The 17,224-nt window shown below is 35.8% G+C and overlaps 1 protein-coding gene and 1 long non-coding RNA gene across 6 annotated transcripts in view; one reads left to right on the forward strand and one right to left on the reverse strand.

Annotated features, from left to right (window-relative positions):
- The window catches only part of LOC135781434 (carbohydrate sulfotransferase 8), a 75,338-nt gene that overhangs the window by 8,974 nt on the left and 49,140 nt on the right, over positions 1-17,224 (forward strand). For both annotated transcript variants that reach the window (XM_065291914.1, XM_065291915.1), the window contains one exon: positions 16,428-16,636. In XM_065291914.1, coding sequence (XP_065147986.1) covers positions 16,428-16,636 — 209 coding nt within the window. The remainder of the gene's footprint in view (positions 1-16,427; positions 16,637-17,224) is intronic.
- LOC135781433 (uncharacterized) lies at positions 1,658-6,888 on the reverse strand. 4 transcript variants are annotated; one of them, XR_012335814.1, is made up of 7 exons: positions 6,120-6,888; positions 5,481-6,030; positions 4,865-4,941; positions 4,456-4,543; positions 4,236-4,350; positions 2,258-2,296; positions 1,658-2,163 (listed from the first exon to the last, which is right to left on the reverse strand). It is a non-coding gene; the product is annotated as an uncharacterized lncRNA (long non-coding RNA). The 4 variants fall into 4 exon arrangements; XR_010545158.2 differs by having other exon boundaries at positions 5,481-5,671; positions 5,882-6,888; XR_012335813.1 differs by having other exon boundaries at positions 5,485-6,888.

A 17,224-nucleotide genomic window follows, 5' to 3' on the forward strand; every position in this document is an offset into this window, starting at 1 on the left:
GCATCTCATTTAAATAAAGATCAATTGATTTCTGTCTATGCACTGAGAGTGATTTATTCACCATTTCAGTATGATTAGGGTGGAAAAGTTATTGTAATATCAAGTCATTTGTATTACTGTTCTGAGGCTTAAAACACAGGGATAATAGATATGTTTCATGTTTAAAAACAGATCTGCGTTTGTTACAATTAAAACTTTACATTTAATCACCCTAATTGATTTACACTGCTTGATTTTAATCCGTGTAAAGTCAGTCAATATCATAATCCGTTAATCCAAAGATTTCAAAAAGCTTTAGACTATTTGATAAAATCTCCATATGTAGTAAGTAAATAAATTTCAATCCAACCTATAATATAAATACACAATATGTTATTAAAGAGCAACTATTTCATCGCTAAGAAACAACGTTATTTTGTGTATTTGGCATAATACAATGTGTTTGCGTGGTTTATGGTTAAAAACTAATTCTTTTCCACATACCGTACATTTTTGTAGCTCCAGATTTCCCTGTCTTTCTTAAACGCATGGATTTTGTACAAAACTGTCCCTGATTGGCCAGCTAACCTATACATCGTGATTGGCCTGAATTCAGCCAGGAATGTGACGCTCCTGTGAAAAAATTATTTAAGTTATTGGCTTTATCTTATTGTACATAAATGTTCATCATGTTTGAGAGCAAAACCAAGTAACACAGTCCTCTAAATGATAATGTAAGTGGGTTCCTGTCTCATCTTAATATGAAAGAAATTGGCCAGGTAACTGTGGCCCTGGTACCTGTTCTACCAGAAAGACTCGAAGACAGAAGAACAATTTAAATAAATTTATTTAATAGTGATTGCAGCCAAAAGCCGAAGGGTGACATTATAAAGTTCTTTGGCATAGGCGCCGTCCATAGTTCGAATCCGGGATCGCGTATTCTTGCGTTTTCTTGCCTGAAGATTAAGGCAGGCACTGCAAAAAAATCTTAGTATTTTGTCTTGTTTTCAATTAAAGGTGCAATTTGTAAGATATTTGCAGTAAAATGTCCAAAAACCACTAGGCCAGTGTTATATATTTTGTCCAGCTGATTACTATCAATATCTGTAATGTTTTCAACTACTTGTAAATCATGAGAAAATTTCCATTCAAAACATTGACACGGGGCAGTGCAGTCTCCTGTCAATGACGTTAATATCCATGTGACCCTTTGTCACCGCCTTTACTGACGTAAACCACATGACAACAGTGGTCGAGCTCGAAAAAATAAAATGGCGGCCAAGGAAGCAGCTGGAGCACAAATTTAGTGAAAATAAACGTACACTGTAAAAAGTTTATTGTCAAATTAACAGTAACTTACTGGCAACAATTATCCAGTAGTTCCTGTATTTCAAACAACAGTAAAATTACTGTAGAAAGAATGACAGTAGTTTAAAGGATACTGCAAAATGAAGTACAGTATTATACTGTTTTTTGTAAGATCCAACATACAGCATTTTACTGTTATACTGGAAATGTTACTGTTATTTATTTTACAGTATAAAATATATACTACTGTATTTTCCAATTTTACTGTTATTTTTTTTACAGTGTAAAATATATACTACTGTATTTTTTAAGATTAAATTAAATACTGTTATTTTATTGGTTGATGTTAAATATAAAGACAACAACTATATCTTTAAAAGCAGACAATTTATTGTGCAGTTTTTAACTGTATATTTGTAACAATATTAACAAAAATAACAAAAAAATGATTAGATTTTAAACAAAAAGTAAAGAAAAAATAACAAAATCAGTCAGCAATCAATGTATCCAATTGTTGCCATAGTGTAGTTACCCTAAATGAGAAAACCACATCATACAATACAGTGAAAAGCATAATTACAATACAGTTTTTTGTAGGTAGTATGGGTGGTGGTGGCAGGATGAAGGTGTAGGTCAGTAGTAGGCAACGTCGGTCCTGGAGTGCCGAAATCCTGCAGATTTCATTTCCAACCCTGATAAAACCTCGCCTACCTGTAGTTTTCTGGTGACTCTTCAGATCTAGTTGTTCAGGTGTGTTTGTTTAGAGCTGGAGCAAAACTCTGCAGGACAACGGCACTCCAGGACCGACATTTCCTACACCTGGTGTAGGTGGTGGGGGCGTCATTTACAGCAGCGGCGACAGCACTTGTGATAATCCTGTAACAAATGATAAAACAAATTAATAATAAGTCAAAAAATTAACTAATCATCTAAAATGCTTGTTTTTAGCAATAATGTACTTTGAGCTCACCAGTTATAATCTAGAACATGGCCAAGTCTCGAGATCCACCTTGAGAGAACAGAGAAAATATTACGGAGAATGTTACAATAACATTACTGAAAGCTTAAATAACCCAGTCGCAGTGCTGGTTGGTGACTTCTTTTTCAAGGGTGCACGATGCAAAGCTTGTCACAACATGTATTAAGCACGTCATGTAAACTTATGTGTATCACGCATCATGTCAAAATGCGTGTCTGCTGCAGATGCTTCAAAGGGGTTTATTATAAACGATCTCGCTAAATCTCATGTGTAATCAGAGTTTAGTGTTAAGTTAGTGTCTTGCGAGTATTTTGTGAAGTGAGTGTCATAAAATCATAAACCCTTCTGACGCTTTTACAGCAGGCACGTATTTTCACATAAGGCAAGATGCACATGGTTAACATGACACAACGAACGCATACTTTGACATGATGAGCAACACACATTACACTCTGAACACATATTTTGAATTTGCACCACTTAGGAGAGAAGTCACCAGCCACCACTGCGAAGTAGAATTACATTTTGAATAAATAATATTTAATAGACCACAGGTAGACTATTAAATATTTTTGCACGATTTTACACATTTCAGTGACTAAAACATGACACAAATATTACCCATAAATAGGGGTGTGCCGGTTTCAGAATTGGTGATGTCGGTTATGACATGAGTCAAATGTGACGGTTCGTAACATAACTGTCGGTGGGGTGTGTTTTGCTCGTTTAAATGCTCGTGGATTGACGGGAAAGTGTCATTTTACCATAAAATCATGAATGTTATGCCAAGTGTGTTTCAAACAGTAATAATGTTGAACAATTTAACAGAAAGCAATGAAATATTTAAAAAACACACTATTGCAAGAAGACTGCGCTGTCACTCTCTGCCCAGCATAAATTAATCCTCTATCTATCATCTATCTTAATAATCTTTAGAGAAACAAATTTGTGCCATGGGCTTTTTATGTCTGTAATTGTGTCTATATATATCTGTCAGTACAGAACAGCACAAAAACAATGTGGATTTAAAGCGTATTGAAGAGGTTTTGCTCATAAATGCAGGTAAAAGAAAGTAATGTGAACTTCAGATTGTTATTAAACTGCACACTATGCGCTGCAAACGCAACCGGTGTAAAAGCACAATGGCCACGCGCAGCAAACGCTCTCCACAGACGCGCTGCACAGTGCTCACCCGTCGTTTGAATAAACTAGACACTGATTAGCTACTTGCTCTACGTTTCTTTAAAATTAACAGCAAGCAGTGAATTGTGGGTTCAGGAGAGTTAGTAGGTTAGCATGGGAGGATTTGAACTTGAAAAGGGGAGTGTACTGACGGAAGAGATGATTTGAAAGGTGAGACTTTGTTTAATATGTTTAATCTCAAAAGTAACCGAAAAGTAACCTGGTTTGTCCTGTATGTCAGCGCGTTGTCAGTGTTGCTCCGCTCTGTATTTTCACTGCGTGAGAACATGAGGGGGCGTGTAACACAGACTGTTAACAATTGTTTTTAATTAGTATTTTAAAATTCTTTGATAAAAAATGTTTTTAAAAATATTTTAATAACACGGTTTTGCCGGTTATAGAGTTCTAATGACGGTGTTCAACTATAACCGTCGGTCTCACGGTTATATAATGACCGTCACACCCCTACCCATAAATAATAACTGGTGTATGAAATAAATAAATGTGTTAACTATAATAATTATTATCAATAAACACAAAACTAATTCCGTATAGACCATTCCAAACTTAAGACGTTAAATGAACAAATTTACACAAAACTATATACAAACCAATTACCACTAAGTAAGGTTTGTTATGGCAAAACAATTTATAGAAATACGTTGTTTGTACAATTTTAGAAGTGTTATAGACTGTCTTTTGTAGTCACCAAAAATGTTTAACGTTTAGTGTGCAATGATGGGTTTGGACATGCTACACTGAAGGAGACAAAAAAGAGATACAGTACCTCTGTTACCTCCACTTTCAGGATATTGACACCATCCATTCTGATGCTGGCTCCTCACATCAAGGTGGTTTAAAGTGCCATGAAAAATTGTTGTTGGTGTTAGCTTTGCTGAATCCTGTGAAAATAACATGTACTGAGTAACTAAAAATACAAGTTAAAGAGATGAGTAATAAATTGCATCAAAATCTAACCTCTATTGTTAGCCAAACTCAAAACTTACATTTTCCAGACAAAAGGTAAACTTGCTGTATTCTCAAGATGAAGAAATAAAATGAGCAGTGCTGGGTTTTTCTCCATATCAGAAACACCTGTGTAAACATAAAAATAAAACACAAGTTATTGCCACACTGATTAAAATATACTGTACTAAGTATGGGAGCTGTAAGAGATTAATACACACTCATTAAATACACTCAGCAAGTAGTTGCTTACCTATAAATATTAAAATAATTATTGGATAAATTTCATCCTTGTTAATGTGCTCCCAACTGATGTGCTGTTCCAGTTCTGTGCATTTTTCAAGTGTATAGGCAGTTCCTGACCAAACGCTTGACCAGTCCAGTACAGTAAAGTAAAGTAAAGTAAAGTAATTGTTCAACATTTCAAATTGGGTATAAAAAATATTGTACCTTTTTGAGCCAGTATGTCCTGTCTTCAGATTTAGATGAAGGTCCTTCCCAAACCACATCTTGATGTCATAAAGAATCTTAAACACATAACATTTCAACAGAATGATTCAGGGAACTTGCACAGTAATACCTGAAAATGAATAGATTTTGTTCTAACTCAGATGATCACATGATATTGTCATAACAACATAATAATAAGTAAGATATTGTTTCTGTCTTAATAGATTGATTGCAGGCTTTGCCTGATGCTAAATGCATGGTAAAAAAAATTGAAAAAAAATTGAACCACGTAAAAAAATAATAATAATTGAACCACGTGACTTCTCCCGATCATCCGGGACATATGACCATCATGTAATGGCAGCGTATACAAAACAGGGATACAAAGGAAAACGTTGATCATTGGATTAATCCATATCAGGTCCTAGAACACAATTTCAGATCTCATGTCAGCAGAACACTAATACATTTTCACATAAATATTCGCAGATATTACTTAAATCCACAATACATCTTTGTGTATGGATAGTCCTATTATTAGCAGATGAACAAAAGTTAAGTGACTGAAAAAGAGTAAGGCTTTTATGAAACTACACAATAATAAGTTAGTACTCACCCACTTTTAAAAAAGCACTGCTGGTCTCAATCCAAGTGAGCACACAAACACACCGCCACGCAAGCACAGGATCTCTTCAGTGCGATGTCCGCTGAAGTGATGATATCCCCGCGATAGACGAAAGGACCAGCATGCAGGCGTAAATCTACCGTAGAAAATTTGTCGTGGACTGTAGCCCAGATTTACATACACTAATAAAGAAGATAAAACATTGTTAAATCTATTATACGTCTTTTCAATACTTCTAGCTGCCATAATGTTCAGTCAAGTTCACGTTCAGTCATTAATGTATTATTTTAAACCTATTCCACAGATATTCATTAAACAACGTATTCTGGCACAACATAATTCAAGTTTATAACGTTATTTATTTAACACATTAATTTCTTTCTCTTACTTACCTCAGCAAAGTCTCTGTCAACACAACACGATAAGCTCAGACTCGCCCTGACCGTTAATTTGAAAATGCCCTGCGCGGGGTTTTACACAGTGAACGTGCTTTCTTTTGCACACAGGCAGACAATCATTGTGTAGTTGCAGAAGTTGTTTGCTGTTATGACAGAAATTAAGTAAAATTTAGCCGAAAGAACCCTTTAGTGCCAATAAAGTCTCATACCAGATATTGCATATAGCACTTACCAGATAATGATGAAGTGAGTGAAGACAAACACGACGACACAATATCTCGTATAATAGCTCGCTGTCATTTTGTGGTCACAAAATTAATGTTAGCATATACGTATTAATATTCACCCAGCAGATATTAATAAAGAAATACGCGCTAGATGAGCAGAACAGATACGACGACACACACGCGTTCTCCCACTCCCCCTACTGACAGAACTGAGGAGCACATCACGTGACCGACTCGCGCCTGAACCCTCCGCATTTGTTTAATCAAATTCTAAAATTAGCGCTTTTTTAACTAATCGACTGCTATTTGAAGATTATACATATATATATTATCGCCTAAACTAATCTTAAAAATACATTTTGTGACACAGAGGCAACAATATTAAGAACTGATGGTATGTCTATTGAATTGGCTGGTGATTTCATTAAAGCCTCAGAAAAGGCACCTGATTTATGTTAAAGGAACACACCGAGCATCTGATGTGAAAACAGACATTAAACCAAATATCTCACAAAAAATTAAGCATTTAAGATATAAATAGACGTTTGTCATTGTGTTTTGCAGTTGGTTGGTAATACTGTATTCAGAGTAATATTTCCCATAATGCATTGGAAAACTACAGTAGCCTACTGTACAAAGCTTATGCAGTAAAAAACTGTTGAAAATACATTAAAATACTGTGGAAACAACAAATCTATAGTAACAAACTGTAAACAACTTATACAGTAAGAAACTGTCGAGAAAAACAGTAAAAAACTGTGAAAACAACGAAAATTATTTACAGTGTATATTTTCACTTTTTAAGCATTTTAATTGCATTTCTAGCGAGAAATTAGTATTGTAGTTTTCAAATATGTGATTAGTTATCACAAAGGCGCTCTCTGTTTATATTTCAAACACGCTGCCTTTGAAGTGCGTCGGAAAGCCTTTCTCTAAGCGGGCTTCAGGCCTACGAAGCCGAAGTCATTTCCTCAAGAGGCAGCGAGGCAACAAGTCCTCACTGTCTTGAGTTTTCGGACGCAGCGAGCCAGTGTCGTGGACAAATGCGGAACTATGCGTTAGCGCCTGTCGGGCTACGCGCTTGCTTATGAACTTATGGATATCTCTGTACCATCTGCCGCTGGTTGTGTCAGCTCCTGTAAGCGTACGGGCCAACCAAACGACCCAAGAAGAGTTTGGAACAAAACGAGGGAGGATCAATTTGTTGTTGCATTATCTGGATGGAGAGAGCTTCACGACAACATTTAACTAGACCGAGATTCTGATCCTGCTTGTGTTTTACGCGATGGGTGAGTTGTTTTGATTCGTAACCCTTCAAAAAACGTATGCTATTATATTGATCACAACATTAGTGTGTAGATTGTAATCAGCGCGTCTTCTCGCGGACGATATGCACATCAAAGGTATTGTACAGCAATATAAATGGTCATTTTAAGACACTTCACAATAAGATTTGTACTGTCAATACATTATGTGAAAAATCATTGTAGATTGTAAGTTGAAAACTTAATTCTGTGCTGAGTTTACCATCGAATTTGGACTAATACTGTAATATCAATATGACTTACAATTTCGTTTTGAACATCACATATAAACTTACATAATGAAATAAACGATGTCATCAAACGCAACATTTATAAGACTTGATTACCTTACGTGATTTCTCGTTCGCGTCTGATTGATGGCCATCAGTGGTTGAGTTAAAGACTACAAATCCCATAATTCCACGCTGCTTCAGAGCGTCAGTAAACAACATCATAGGCCTATTTCACAATATGGCGGCCGAGACCGGATGTAGGTAAAACGCATTTCCGGTGAAAGCTATTCCGGTAAAAGCCTATCCAAAACGATGGCGGAGACTAAAAGTAGTCAGTCTTGTAGCGTGCCTTTGTTTTTAAATTCAAAGAAAAAGAACCATACTTGTCATTTAACAGCTTTCCGAGCGATGAAAATGCAAAAAGCGTTGGATCTGGGCTACTCGAAGAGATTAGTGAGCATCATTTACAGTGAGGAGAGGCAGCAGTTTTGTGTGTGCTATGCACTTCACTTCACTTCACGGAGAATGAAGTCCGCGTCCACCCCGAGTCTTACTGCTGATTTACTATTTAGTACAACTTTATGATTAACTGATGATTTATTAAATGTGTTTGAAAGATGAGTTGTTGTCTTATTTTATTATATTTTACCTTATATTTCCTTGCTTGTGCACGCAATGGCAGCTGTAACAGTCTGTCTTGATGCCTAGCTTACTAAAATGTGCTGTCTGATAAAGCAATGCAACCAGATGGTTGCACAAACTTCTTCCAGCAGCACATGAGCGTGTATGCCGTCAGTTCAGGTGGGGTGATGGTTTCAAGTGTGATATGAAGAACGTGAAAGAAAGACCTTCGTGTATTTTACATATTTATTTGTTTTGCTGTTCATTTAAGAAGTACATTGAACCATTTACTCCCAACAGTACAATGTATTTGTAGCTACATTTTATATTTATAATTCTACTTGTACAATATAAAAATTTCTAGTCCAATTCCATGTAAAGATTGCATTTTTGCATTGACCCAGTCTAGTCAAAGTTTGCTGCCATCTACTGGGGAAAAACACTTAAAATAACATATTTCATACTAACATACAATGACATCATTCTAATTTATTTATTTACTTATTTTGTGTGTACATTTGTAGTATCAACTTTTTAATAAAATTTTAAATGCCCTAAACAATGTACAATGGTTACAATGACCATTATAATGTAAAAGCTTATGTAAATGGTAACTGCAGTTGGTGCTGTTATTACAAAACTATTTAGCTTCTTTTAATACATACATTGATATAAGTAATACATTGGAAACAATCTGTTTATCAGAAAACATACCATTACATCCAGTAACGTATTATTTACCTCAAGCTGATGTGGTTCCTCTCGCTTTTGTAACGTTAACGACCTATAACACCTGGCCCTAATAACAACTTTCCCTGAAATAATGTTTGTGACTGAACACACACAACCATACACAGTTAACAAGTTTTTTTTAATTATTTTTATTAAGAACTTTTAAATCATCCATAAAACAACATTGATCATTCTGCAATGATAACTGCCTAGCATAATACCTACCTTGATAATCGAAACTAAATCGCTCTCCCTGAAACTATCAACAAAACGGACAACATCTGCTATTGTTACTTTAGGTAAATTAGTTAATGTCTGAGAAAAAACGAGCTGTTAGCGGTCCATGATAATGATTATGAATGAGATCCTTGACGGCGACGGCGCGACCGGAAAAGCGTTCTACCTACATCCGGTCTCGGCCGCCATATTGTGAAATAGGCCTATCGTTATTGTTTGATCTGGCGCCATCTAGCGGCGAAAATAATACAAACTGCATCTTTAAGATGCTTTTTCTTGATGAGCAAAATGACCCAAGAAAATAAGTCTAGTTTTTAGACCAAAAATATCAAATTTAAGTGATTTTATGCATAAAACAAGCAAACAATTCTGCCAGTGGGGTAAGCAAAAAAATCTTGAACATTTTTCTTAAACACTAAATTCAATAAATTTTGCTTACCCCATTGGCAGGTTTTGCTTGTTTTATGCACAAAATCACTTAAATTTGATATTTTTGGTCTTAAAACTAGACTTATTTTCTTGGGTCGTTTTGCTCATCAAGATAAAAGCATTTTAATTTAAGAATTTTTAGATATTTTTTACTGAAAACAAGAGAAAAATACGTAAAAAAGTTTTTTTTTCTTGAAAATAAGTTTTTGCAGTGGGGCGGAGCCTATCCCCCGTGTATGGATGGAACCGACCTGGTGGTGGTGGTAGGGAGGGTGGGTTGTGAATGCTGGCATCAGTATCTGCGAACACAAAGACAGGTGAGCACGGGACTTATATACTCCCAGAATCAGAGGTGATTGACTAGGTCTTGTGAAAGAATGATGGGGCATTCGATTTTTCCTGGTAGAACTTAAATTTCCATTGTGTAAGTTGATGGCCATTTGCTTATGCTTGGGCCAAGGGTCTGAGTCAAAGGTGTGAACCCATTTCCATGATAATGAAATGATCTAAGTGAGACAGTGGGTGAGATGGTAATGTTGATGGTAGGGCTGCACGATAAATCGCATGTGATTGTCATGCACATCCGTCAGTAAAGCCGATTCCTTGATTAGTAGTAAATCGCCATACCTGCTTTCAGATGGAGCAGCATTTAATACACAAAGCCATAGTTCCTTGACAAGCTGGGCCATATTGCATACATATCGCAGGCGATACGATCAAAGAACCATCTTTACTGATGAGATGCGCATGACAATCACAATGCGATTTATCGTGCAGCCCTAATTGATGGGAATAATGGTTTGTGAAGGTGAAGGATTGGGAGTGGAAGTGTTATTTCTGTTCAATGCTTTGTTTAAAATCAAGTGCTTTGTTTTCCATTTAGGGGACTGCCCCCTAAAATGTGTAAAATTCAATGTAAGGCTACTGTAAGTCAGACTTGGTTACTGCAGCTCCCTGGCTCTATGCTCTGATTTGAAGATCGCTTTCTGCAATAAAGAACACTGCTCAAGGAAACCCAAGTCTCCTGGTCTTCGCTAAAAAGGTTTACAATACTCCTTACCATGTTTAAAAGATACGCTCACAATGCAATGCTAACAGGAATTAACTTACAGGCTTTGAGTCCAAGCGGGAGGAATTATAATAATGTCGGTTTTGTCTACATCACCAAATCCTGTAAGTAAATTGTTGCCTACAATCCGTGTGTTTGTTGTAATCCAAGAAAAGAGGTTTATGTTGGAGATGATAACTTGCGTCATCGTTTACTTTGGGGTTGTTACCTTATGCATATCATTAACATGTACTAATACACACTCACACACCAAAGGAAATGTAAAAATGTGAATCGGACCATTGGTGCTCATTAATCAATCAATCAATCATACCAACGTTAAATCCTATCAGTAATTGCATAAAAAAGGATGTGCTTTAAAAAATGATGTGTATTGTGTCTGTAAATGAAGAGCTCAGATGTAAAAGGCGCTAAACGCAATTAAACGCTCTGTCAAAAATTAGATAATGATATTGACATAATACTCTCGGAGCATTCATACTTTTGCTTTAAATCTGCTTATTCAACCCAGTATCACGAAATTGCGTGACTATTTCACGCATGGACCAGCGTGACAATGTCACGCTTTGCCGCGTTTGAGCGTGAGCATGTCACGCTTTCTGTTTGTGTCACTGTCACGTATTGGTTACTCAACTTTTTTGTCCTAATTTCTTACCATTGTCGCTTCGGTTTAGGGTTAGATTTACATAAAATGACACCCTTACCTAAACAAACTCTAACCCCAACGTCAGGTAACAATTGGTTAAAGTTTAGAAAATATAAAAGAATAAGTATTGTATCTTTTTTTTTATAAACCAATACTTAAAGTGACAAATACTTAAAGTGACATATAACACAAGCACCAAATCTAACCCTAAACCGAAGAGACAATGGTTTGAAAATAGGACAAAAAAGTTGAGTAACCATGACAGTGACAGTGACAACAGAAAGCCTGACATGCTCACGCTCAAACGCGGCAAAGCGTGACATTGTCACGCTGGTCCATGCGTGAAATAGTCACGCATTTTCGTGATATAGGGTTGGCTTATTTCACGTCAAGCTATTTAGAAATATTGGTTTGTTAGCATAAATCTTTAAACTTGATTTTTCCGCTGCGTAAAAACCTAATAACAATAACCCTTTCAACTTTTCATTTCCAAAAATACTCATTTACAAGATATCACGTCAGAAGCACTTAAAGGGTTTTGCACCCAACTCTTCAAATACTTCTAGTTTGTTTAGCAATGTTAACTAGCAACTCTTTTAAGACTCAGTGGTATAATGTTTAACTTTGTAGTGCTCATTCTGGATCACCATGAGTTTAAACATGCAAAACAATGATGAATGTGTGCTCAGTAAGAAAGGATGTGGACTGACTGTGGGGATGAGAAACAATGAAGGATCTTACAGTGATATTGATTTGCGAGTATATCCTCCATCTGTCACTATAATGAATTTTAATAGGAGACCATGCAGAATTCAAAGGCAGATCGAGTGAACCAGCAGGGATCTTGTGTTTTTACAAAACAAAGAAGAATCAAATTATGACTCTGCTAAGTATAAAGTGTATCTTAAAAACATTTTTAAAACAATAATGTGAATTTATAGCCATAAACAGTAAGTGTACATCTAAACAACATCAATTCTCTCCTAATTGTTCAATGTTGTGCAAATGACTGTCGGAACAAGTGAGACAAAATAGATTGTGTTTATGTAAATACAAGGATTTAATTTAGGATGGGGTAATTTAGCACATCTGGTCTTTGTGAGTCTGTAATCTAGGTACAAGTTTTACAATTTTACATACACAATTTAACACAATCCAAAACATACCTGAATTTCAGAGTATTAAAAATCTTACATTTTCTGAAGAAATGAGCATCGTGCCCTTGCAAAAGTCATGCCATAATACTAAAATGTTATAGCGGTTGCTAGGGCATCACTTTACAGTTGCTATGATGTTCTGGGTTGTTGCTAGAGCAACAAGGAACTTTTATCACATCAGGCAAAAATCATATAGATATTTGCTTACAATCCAAAAAATGCTTATTTTCAATTCAGTGTTGGGTCAAAAAGGGCAAACCCAGCCGTTTGGGTTAAATTAACCCAGAAAATGACACAACAATTGGTCAAAGTAACTTAATTATGGGTTGAAACAACCCAGCATAGGTTAAATTACAACCCAACAGGTTAAGGTTATTTCTTTTTGACACAACGTTGGGTTGAAAATAACCCATACATTTTTATAGTATAGTTATAACACACATCTCCACAACAAGCATAAAATGAAGTATCATCCAGGCCAATAGACCCTTTTACAGCTCACGTGATCAAATAGCCTGCGCGCGCATTTGGGCAACGGAAGAAGTGTTATTCCCCATTGGTTCTAACGTGGTAGCAACTCAGAACGTTTATTAAAACGGTTTCCCAGCATCAAATTGTCTGGTTGTTGCGTTTGGTTGCTCAAATATAATATACTAATATACGTATATATGTATCTGGCAACTTTATTTTTGGCCATCTGCTAACGTCTTCTATCCACTCCACTATAGTACACGGATCTGGTAGCTGTGTTGAAAATGTTGATAAAGTCAACTTTTTTAAAATAACTTACTGTTTGTGTTGCTTCACTGCTGATTCTTACGATACTTCCGTTGCCTAAATGCGCGCGCATACGCTGCCACGTCATCATTGTGTACAAACAGTAAAAGGGTCTATAGGATTAAAGGCTATTCAAATAGCGATAGCATCTATGAAAGTTTAAAGGCAAGCTCTGTTAACTTGTGTTTGAATTAAAGGTTTAATCACAAGTGGTCAAACGTAAGATCTTAGGGTAGCAGCTGGTGTGGAGCTCCTGTCATTAGCAGAAGATCCTTTAGCTTTACCCTCTAGATTACATCCACAGCTTTTCGCCTGCTACTCAAGACCCTTTTAAATCCCACTATCATACAGGTCAGAGATCAGCAATATCATCGGTCCTGAGTAATGGGGGAAGTGGTCCAATCCAGGCAAAAGCAATCAAACCCAGATAAAAGGATAGGGGGGTGTCGATAAAGGAGCAGGTGCATGTGGTGTTTTTATTCAAGCTGATGTTGAAGAAATCTTACCCATCACCTCAGCCGCGATCAGCCGTGAATACGTGACTGTACACGCCCAAGTGCAATTTTGTCATTTGATGTAGGAAGGCTCTGTGTTCAGCTTTTACAGTGGAAAATTCAGCACTTACATTTATGCGCTTTATTGTAAAAGCTTTCAAGCAAATGAAAATGACTTTGCAAGGCAAATGTGTCGTGCAGTAATAGTTGGGGTTTAATTTATTTAGATGAAACAGAATCAGTGAGTGAACCAAAGGGTGTCTTTGGTTTAGGAGTAAAAGTGTTGCTGTCATTTAGCACTTTTCATAAATGTAGTGTCCTATACCTTTTTGAAAGCATTAGAGTTTGTATTTGTACTGTATTCAAAGAGGTGCACATGAATATCTGGTGCAAAGTCTAAAAAGTAGATCATTTTATACTTTATATAAAATAGGCCAATAATCTACTTTTTAGACTTTGCACCAGCTTTTAAAAAGCAGAGTTAATTTTTCAAAGTGAGTTTTTAGCCTGTTTTGAATCTGACTCATGATGTCACTTAATAATTTAATATGTACAGTATTATGCATGTTTCAATTAATAATGTTAAACGCTAAATAATTCACATCAATCTTTAATTTCGAGCTACATACTGCAAAAAATGATTTTCAAGAAAAAAGATTCTTAGTATTTTTGACTTGTTTTCAGTAAAAATATCTAAAAATTCTTAAATTACATTCAAAAAAATATTGGGTTGTTTTTAACCCACACTGCAAAAAATAATTTTCAAGAAAAGAATTCTTAGTATTTTTGTCTTGTTATTAGTAAAAAATATCTAAAAATTCTTAAATTAAGATGCTTTGTCTTGGTGAGCAAAACGACCTGGGGTAAGCAAAAAAATCTTGAACATTTTTTTAAACACTAAATTCAAGAAAAAATGTGCTTACCCCATTGGCAGATGTATTTGCTTGTTTTATGCACAAAATCACTTACATTTTATCTTTTTGGTCTAAAACTAGACTTATTTTCTTGGGTCATTTTGCTCATCAAGAAAAAGCGTCTTAATTTAAGAATTTTTAGATATTTTTACTGAAAACAAAACAAAAATACTAAGAAATGTTTTCTTGAAAATCATTTTTTGCAGTGCAGGGCTGGGTATTAGACAGAACACATTTCTGTCAAAATGACCCAAATAATTGTTGTTTTAATCCAACTGCTGGGTTGTTTCAACATGGTTGATTAACAATAACCCAGCAGTTGGATAAAACATCCCATTATTTGGGTCATTTTAACCCAGAAATGTGTTGTCCAATAGTTACCCATCCCTGGGTTAAAAACAACCCATCATTTTTTAGAGTGAAAGATATTTTTTCTTGATGAGCAAAATGACCCAAGAAAATAAGTATAGTTTTAAGACCAAAAATATTAAATTTAAGTGATTTTGTGCCTAAAACAAGCAAAAAAATCTGCAATGGGGTAAGCTCTTTTTTTTTAAATTTATTGTTTAAGAAAAATATTCAAGATTTTTTTGCTCACCCCATTGGCAAATTTCTTTACTTGTTTTATGCACAAAATCACTTAAATTTGATATTTTTGCTTTAAAAACTAGACTTATTTTCTTGGGTCATTTTGCTCATCAAAAGCATCTTAATTTAAGAATGTTTATATATTTTTACTGAATACAAGACAAAAATAATAAGAATTGTTTTTCTTGAAAACCATTTTTTGCATTGTAAGTCATACGCTACAAAACGAATTTGGGTCTGTGTAGGTCGTTTTAAATCAGACAGTCTATTCTGAGCACATAGATCTCAGTTGAGAGCATTGCATTAGCAGCGTAAAAGGTCATGAGTTTGAATCCAGCGAACACACATACTGATAAAAAATGTATACCTTGTAATGCATTGTCGCTTTGGATAAAGGTGTCTGCCAAATGCATAAATGTAAATGTAATAGAGAATGCACATGAAACAGGCAATGTGAGATGTTTTTTGTAAGCTCCGAATCCTTTTGGCTATGAGTGCACGATTCCTTATGCCGCTTTCACCTGCTGAGAACAGCACATGCTCGGCACACAGCTGTGCCACTTTGTCTTATTCTCAGTGTTGGCCCTCTTATGGGAAATGGGACTGTGCAGTCAGCAGAATATTCATTAGATAAACCTGCAAATACACAGTATTTTTATACATGCACTCACAATGAAATATATGAGCTCTGGCATGGATATCCACTGATGTGATTGACAGACGCCCAGTTGTCTAGGCATGAACATTTTTTAGGTTTTTGGCTGTGCAAAACTTGAGGCCTTGATGGGTGTTGTGGGTGGCTAATAGGACTTTGCTATGCCTGTTTCTAAGCTGTTGTGAATGTTTCTCAGTATGTTGCTACAGTATGAGAGTGGTAGGTGGAAGATATTCTTGTTCATATAATTTATTATTCTTAGTTTATGTTTCTTTCATTTGTTTGAAGCACAAGCAACGTGACACTAAAACTTATTGCTTAGGCTTAGGGGTTTAATAATAATAGTTTTTTAATTTTGCATAGCATGACGAGTGAAAATATATCATTTGCAAACTTTTTGCACACTAAGGCATTTGTTTGTTTTCTGATGTTTGTGTTTGTTTGTGCGGCTATGCAGGTCTCACCATCAGGGCTGTGCGTCACATGCTGTGATGTGGGTAGAGTGTAGGATGCTGGAGGTGAGCTGTGGAGGAAGGAGGAGGTTCCTGCGCTCAGCGGTCATGAGACTCCCCTGCTTTTTCTGGTTCCTGCTCCTGTTAGGCGCCGGAGGTCTCCTTTTGCTACACCTACAGGACCTCACAGAGACACTTCAACAACAGAACCAAGGTCTGACAAGCACACTATTCAGTTTCGAAGTACTGTTTTTTTTTCTCAGAACTTAAGATTTACTTAAAGCTGACATAAGACAAGACGTTTTTGCCAATCTAATGTTAATCTTGCTTATATATAGACTAGTATTACATCATTCAGATGTCCAAAGAGTCTTTCGTTTAGTAAGATTTATTAAAAAAAACAGCCTTTCCGATTTTTGGCGTAAAAGGTCGAACACTTGAAGGCGTGCGGTAGGCGGAGCTGAAGAGTTACGAGTACGCACAGCTTTGGATACTACTTTTGGATTTACAGCCGACATAGATGGAAAATCAAACTTTAAAAAAAACTTTTAACAAAAATACTTAGTCAGTAATACGAACAGGAACAATAGCAGCAACGATTACACCAGGACGTCTCTATCAGGTAATTAATCGTTGCTTGTTTATCTGCAATTTTAATAAATAAGCAACATAATCCAGTTTTTAACTGCATTTGCCCATTTTAAAAGGTGTAAATGTTGTAAATGCAGTACAAAGTGCTCTTGTTGGTGTTGTTTACATTACATGCACGTATGCGCGATTGCAAACAAAACACGTGAGATTT

Source organism: Paramisgurnus dabryanus, chromosome 23, assembly GCF_030506205.2.
Source record: "Paramisgurnus dabryanus chromosome 23, PD_genome_1.1, whole genome shotgun sequence".
In the NCBI taxonomy this organism is placed as follows: Eukaryota; Metazoa; Chordata; class Actinopteri; order Cypriniformes; family Cobitidae; genus Paramisgurnus; species Paramisgurnus dabryanus.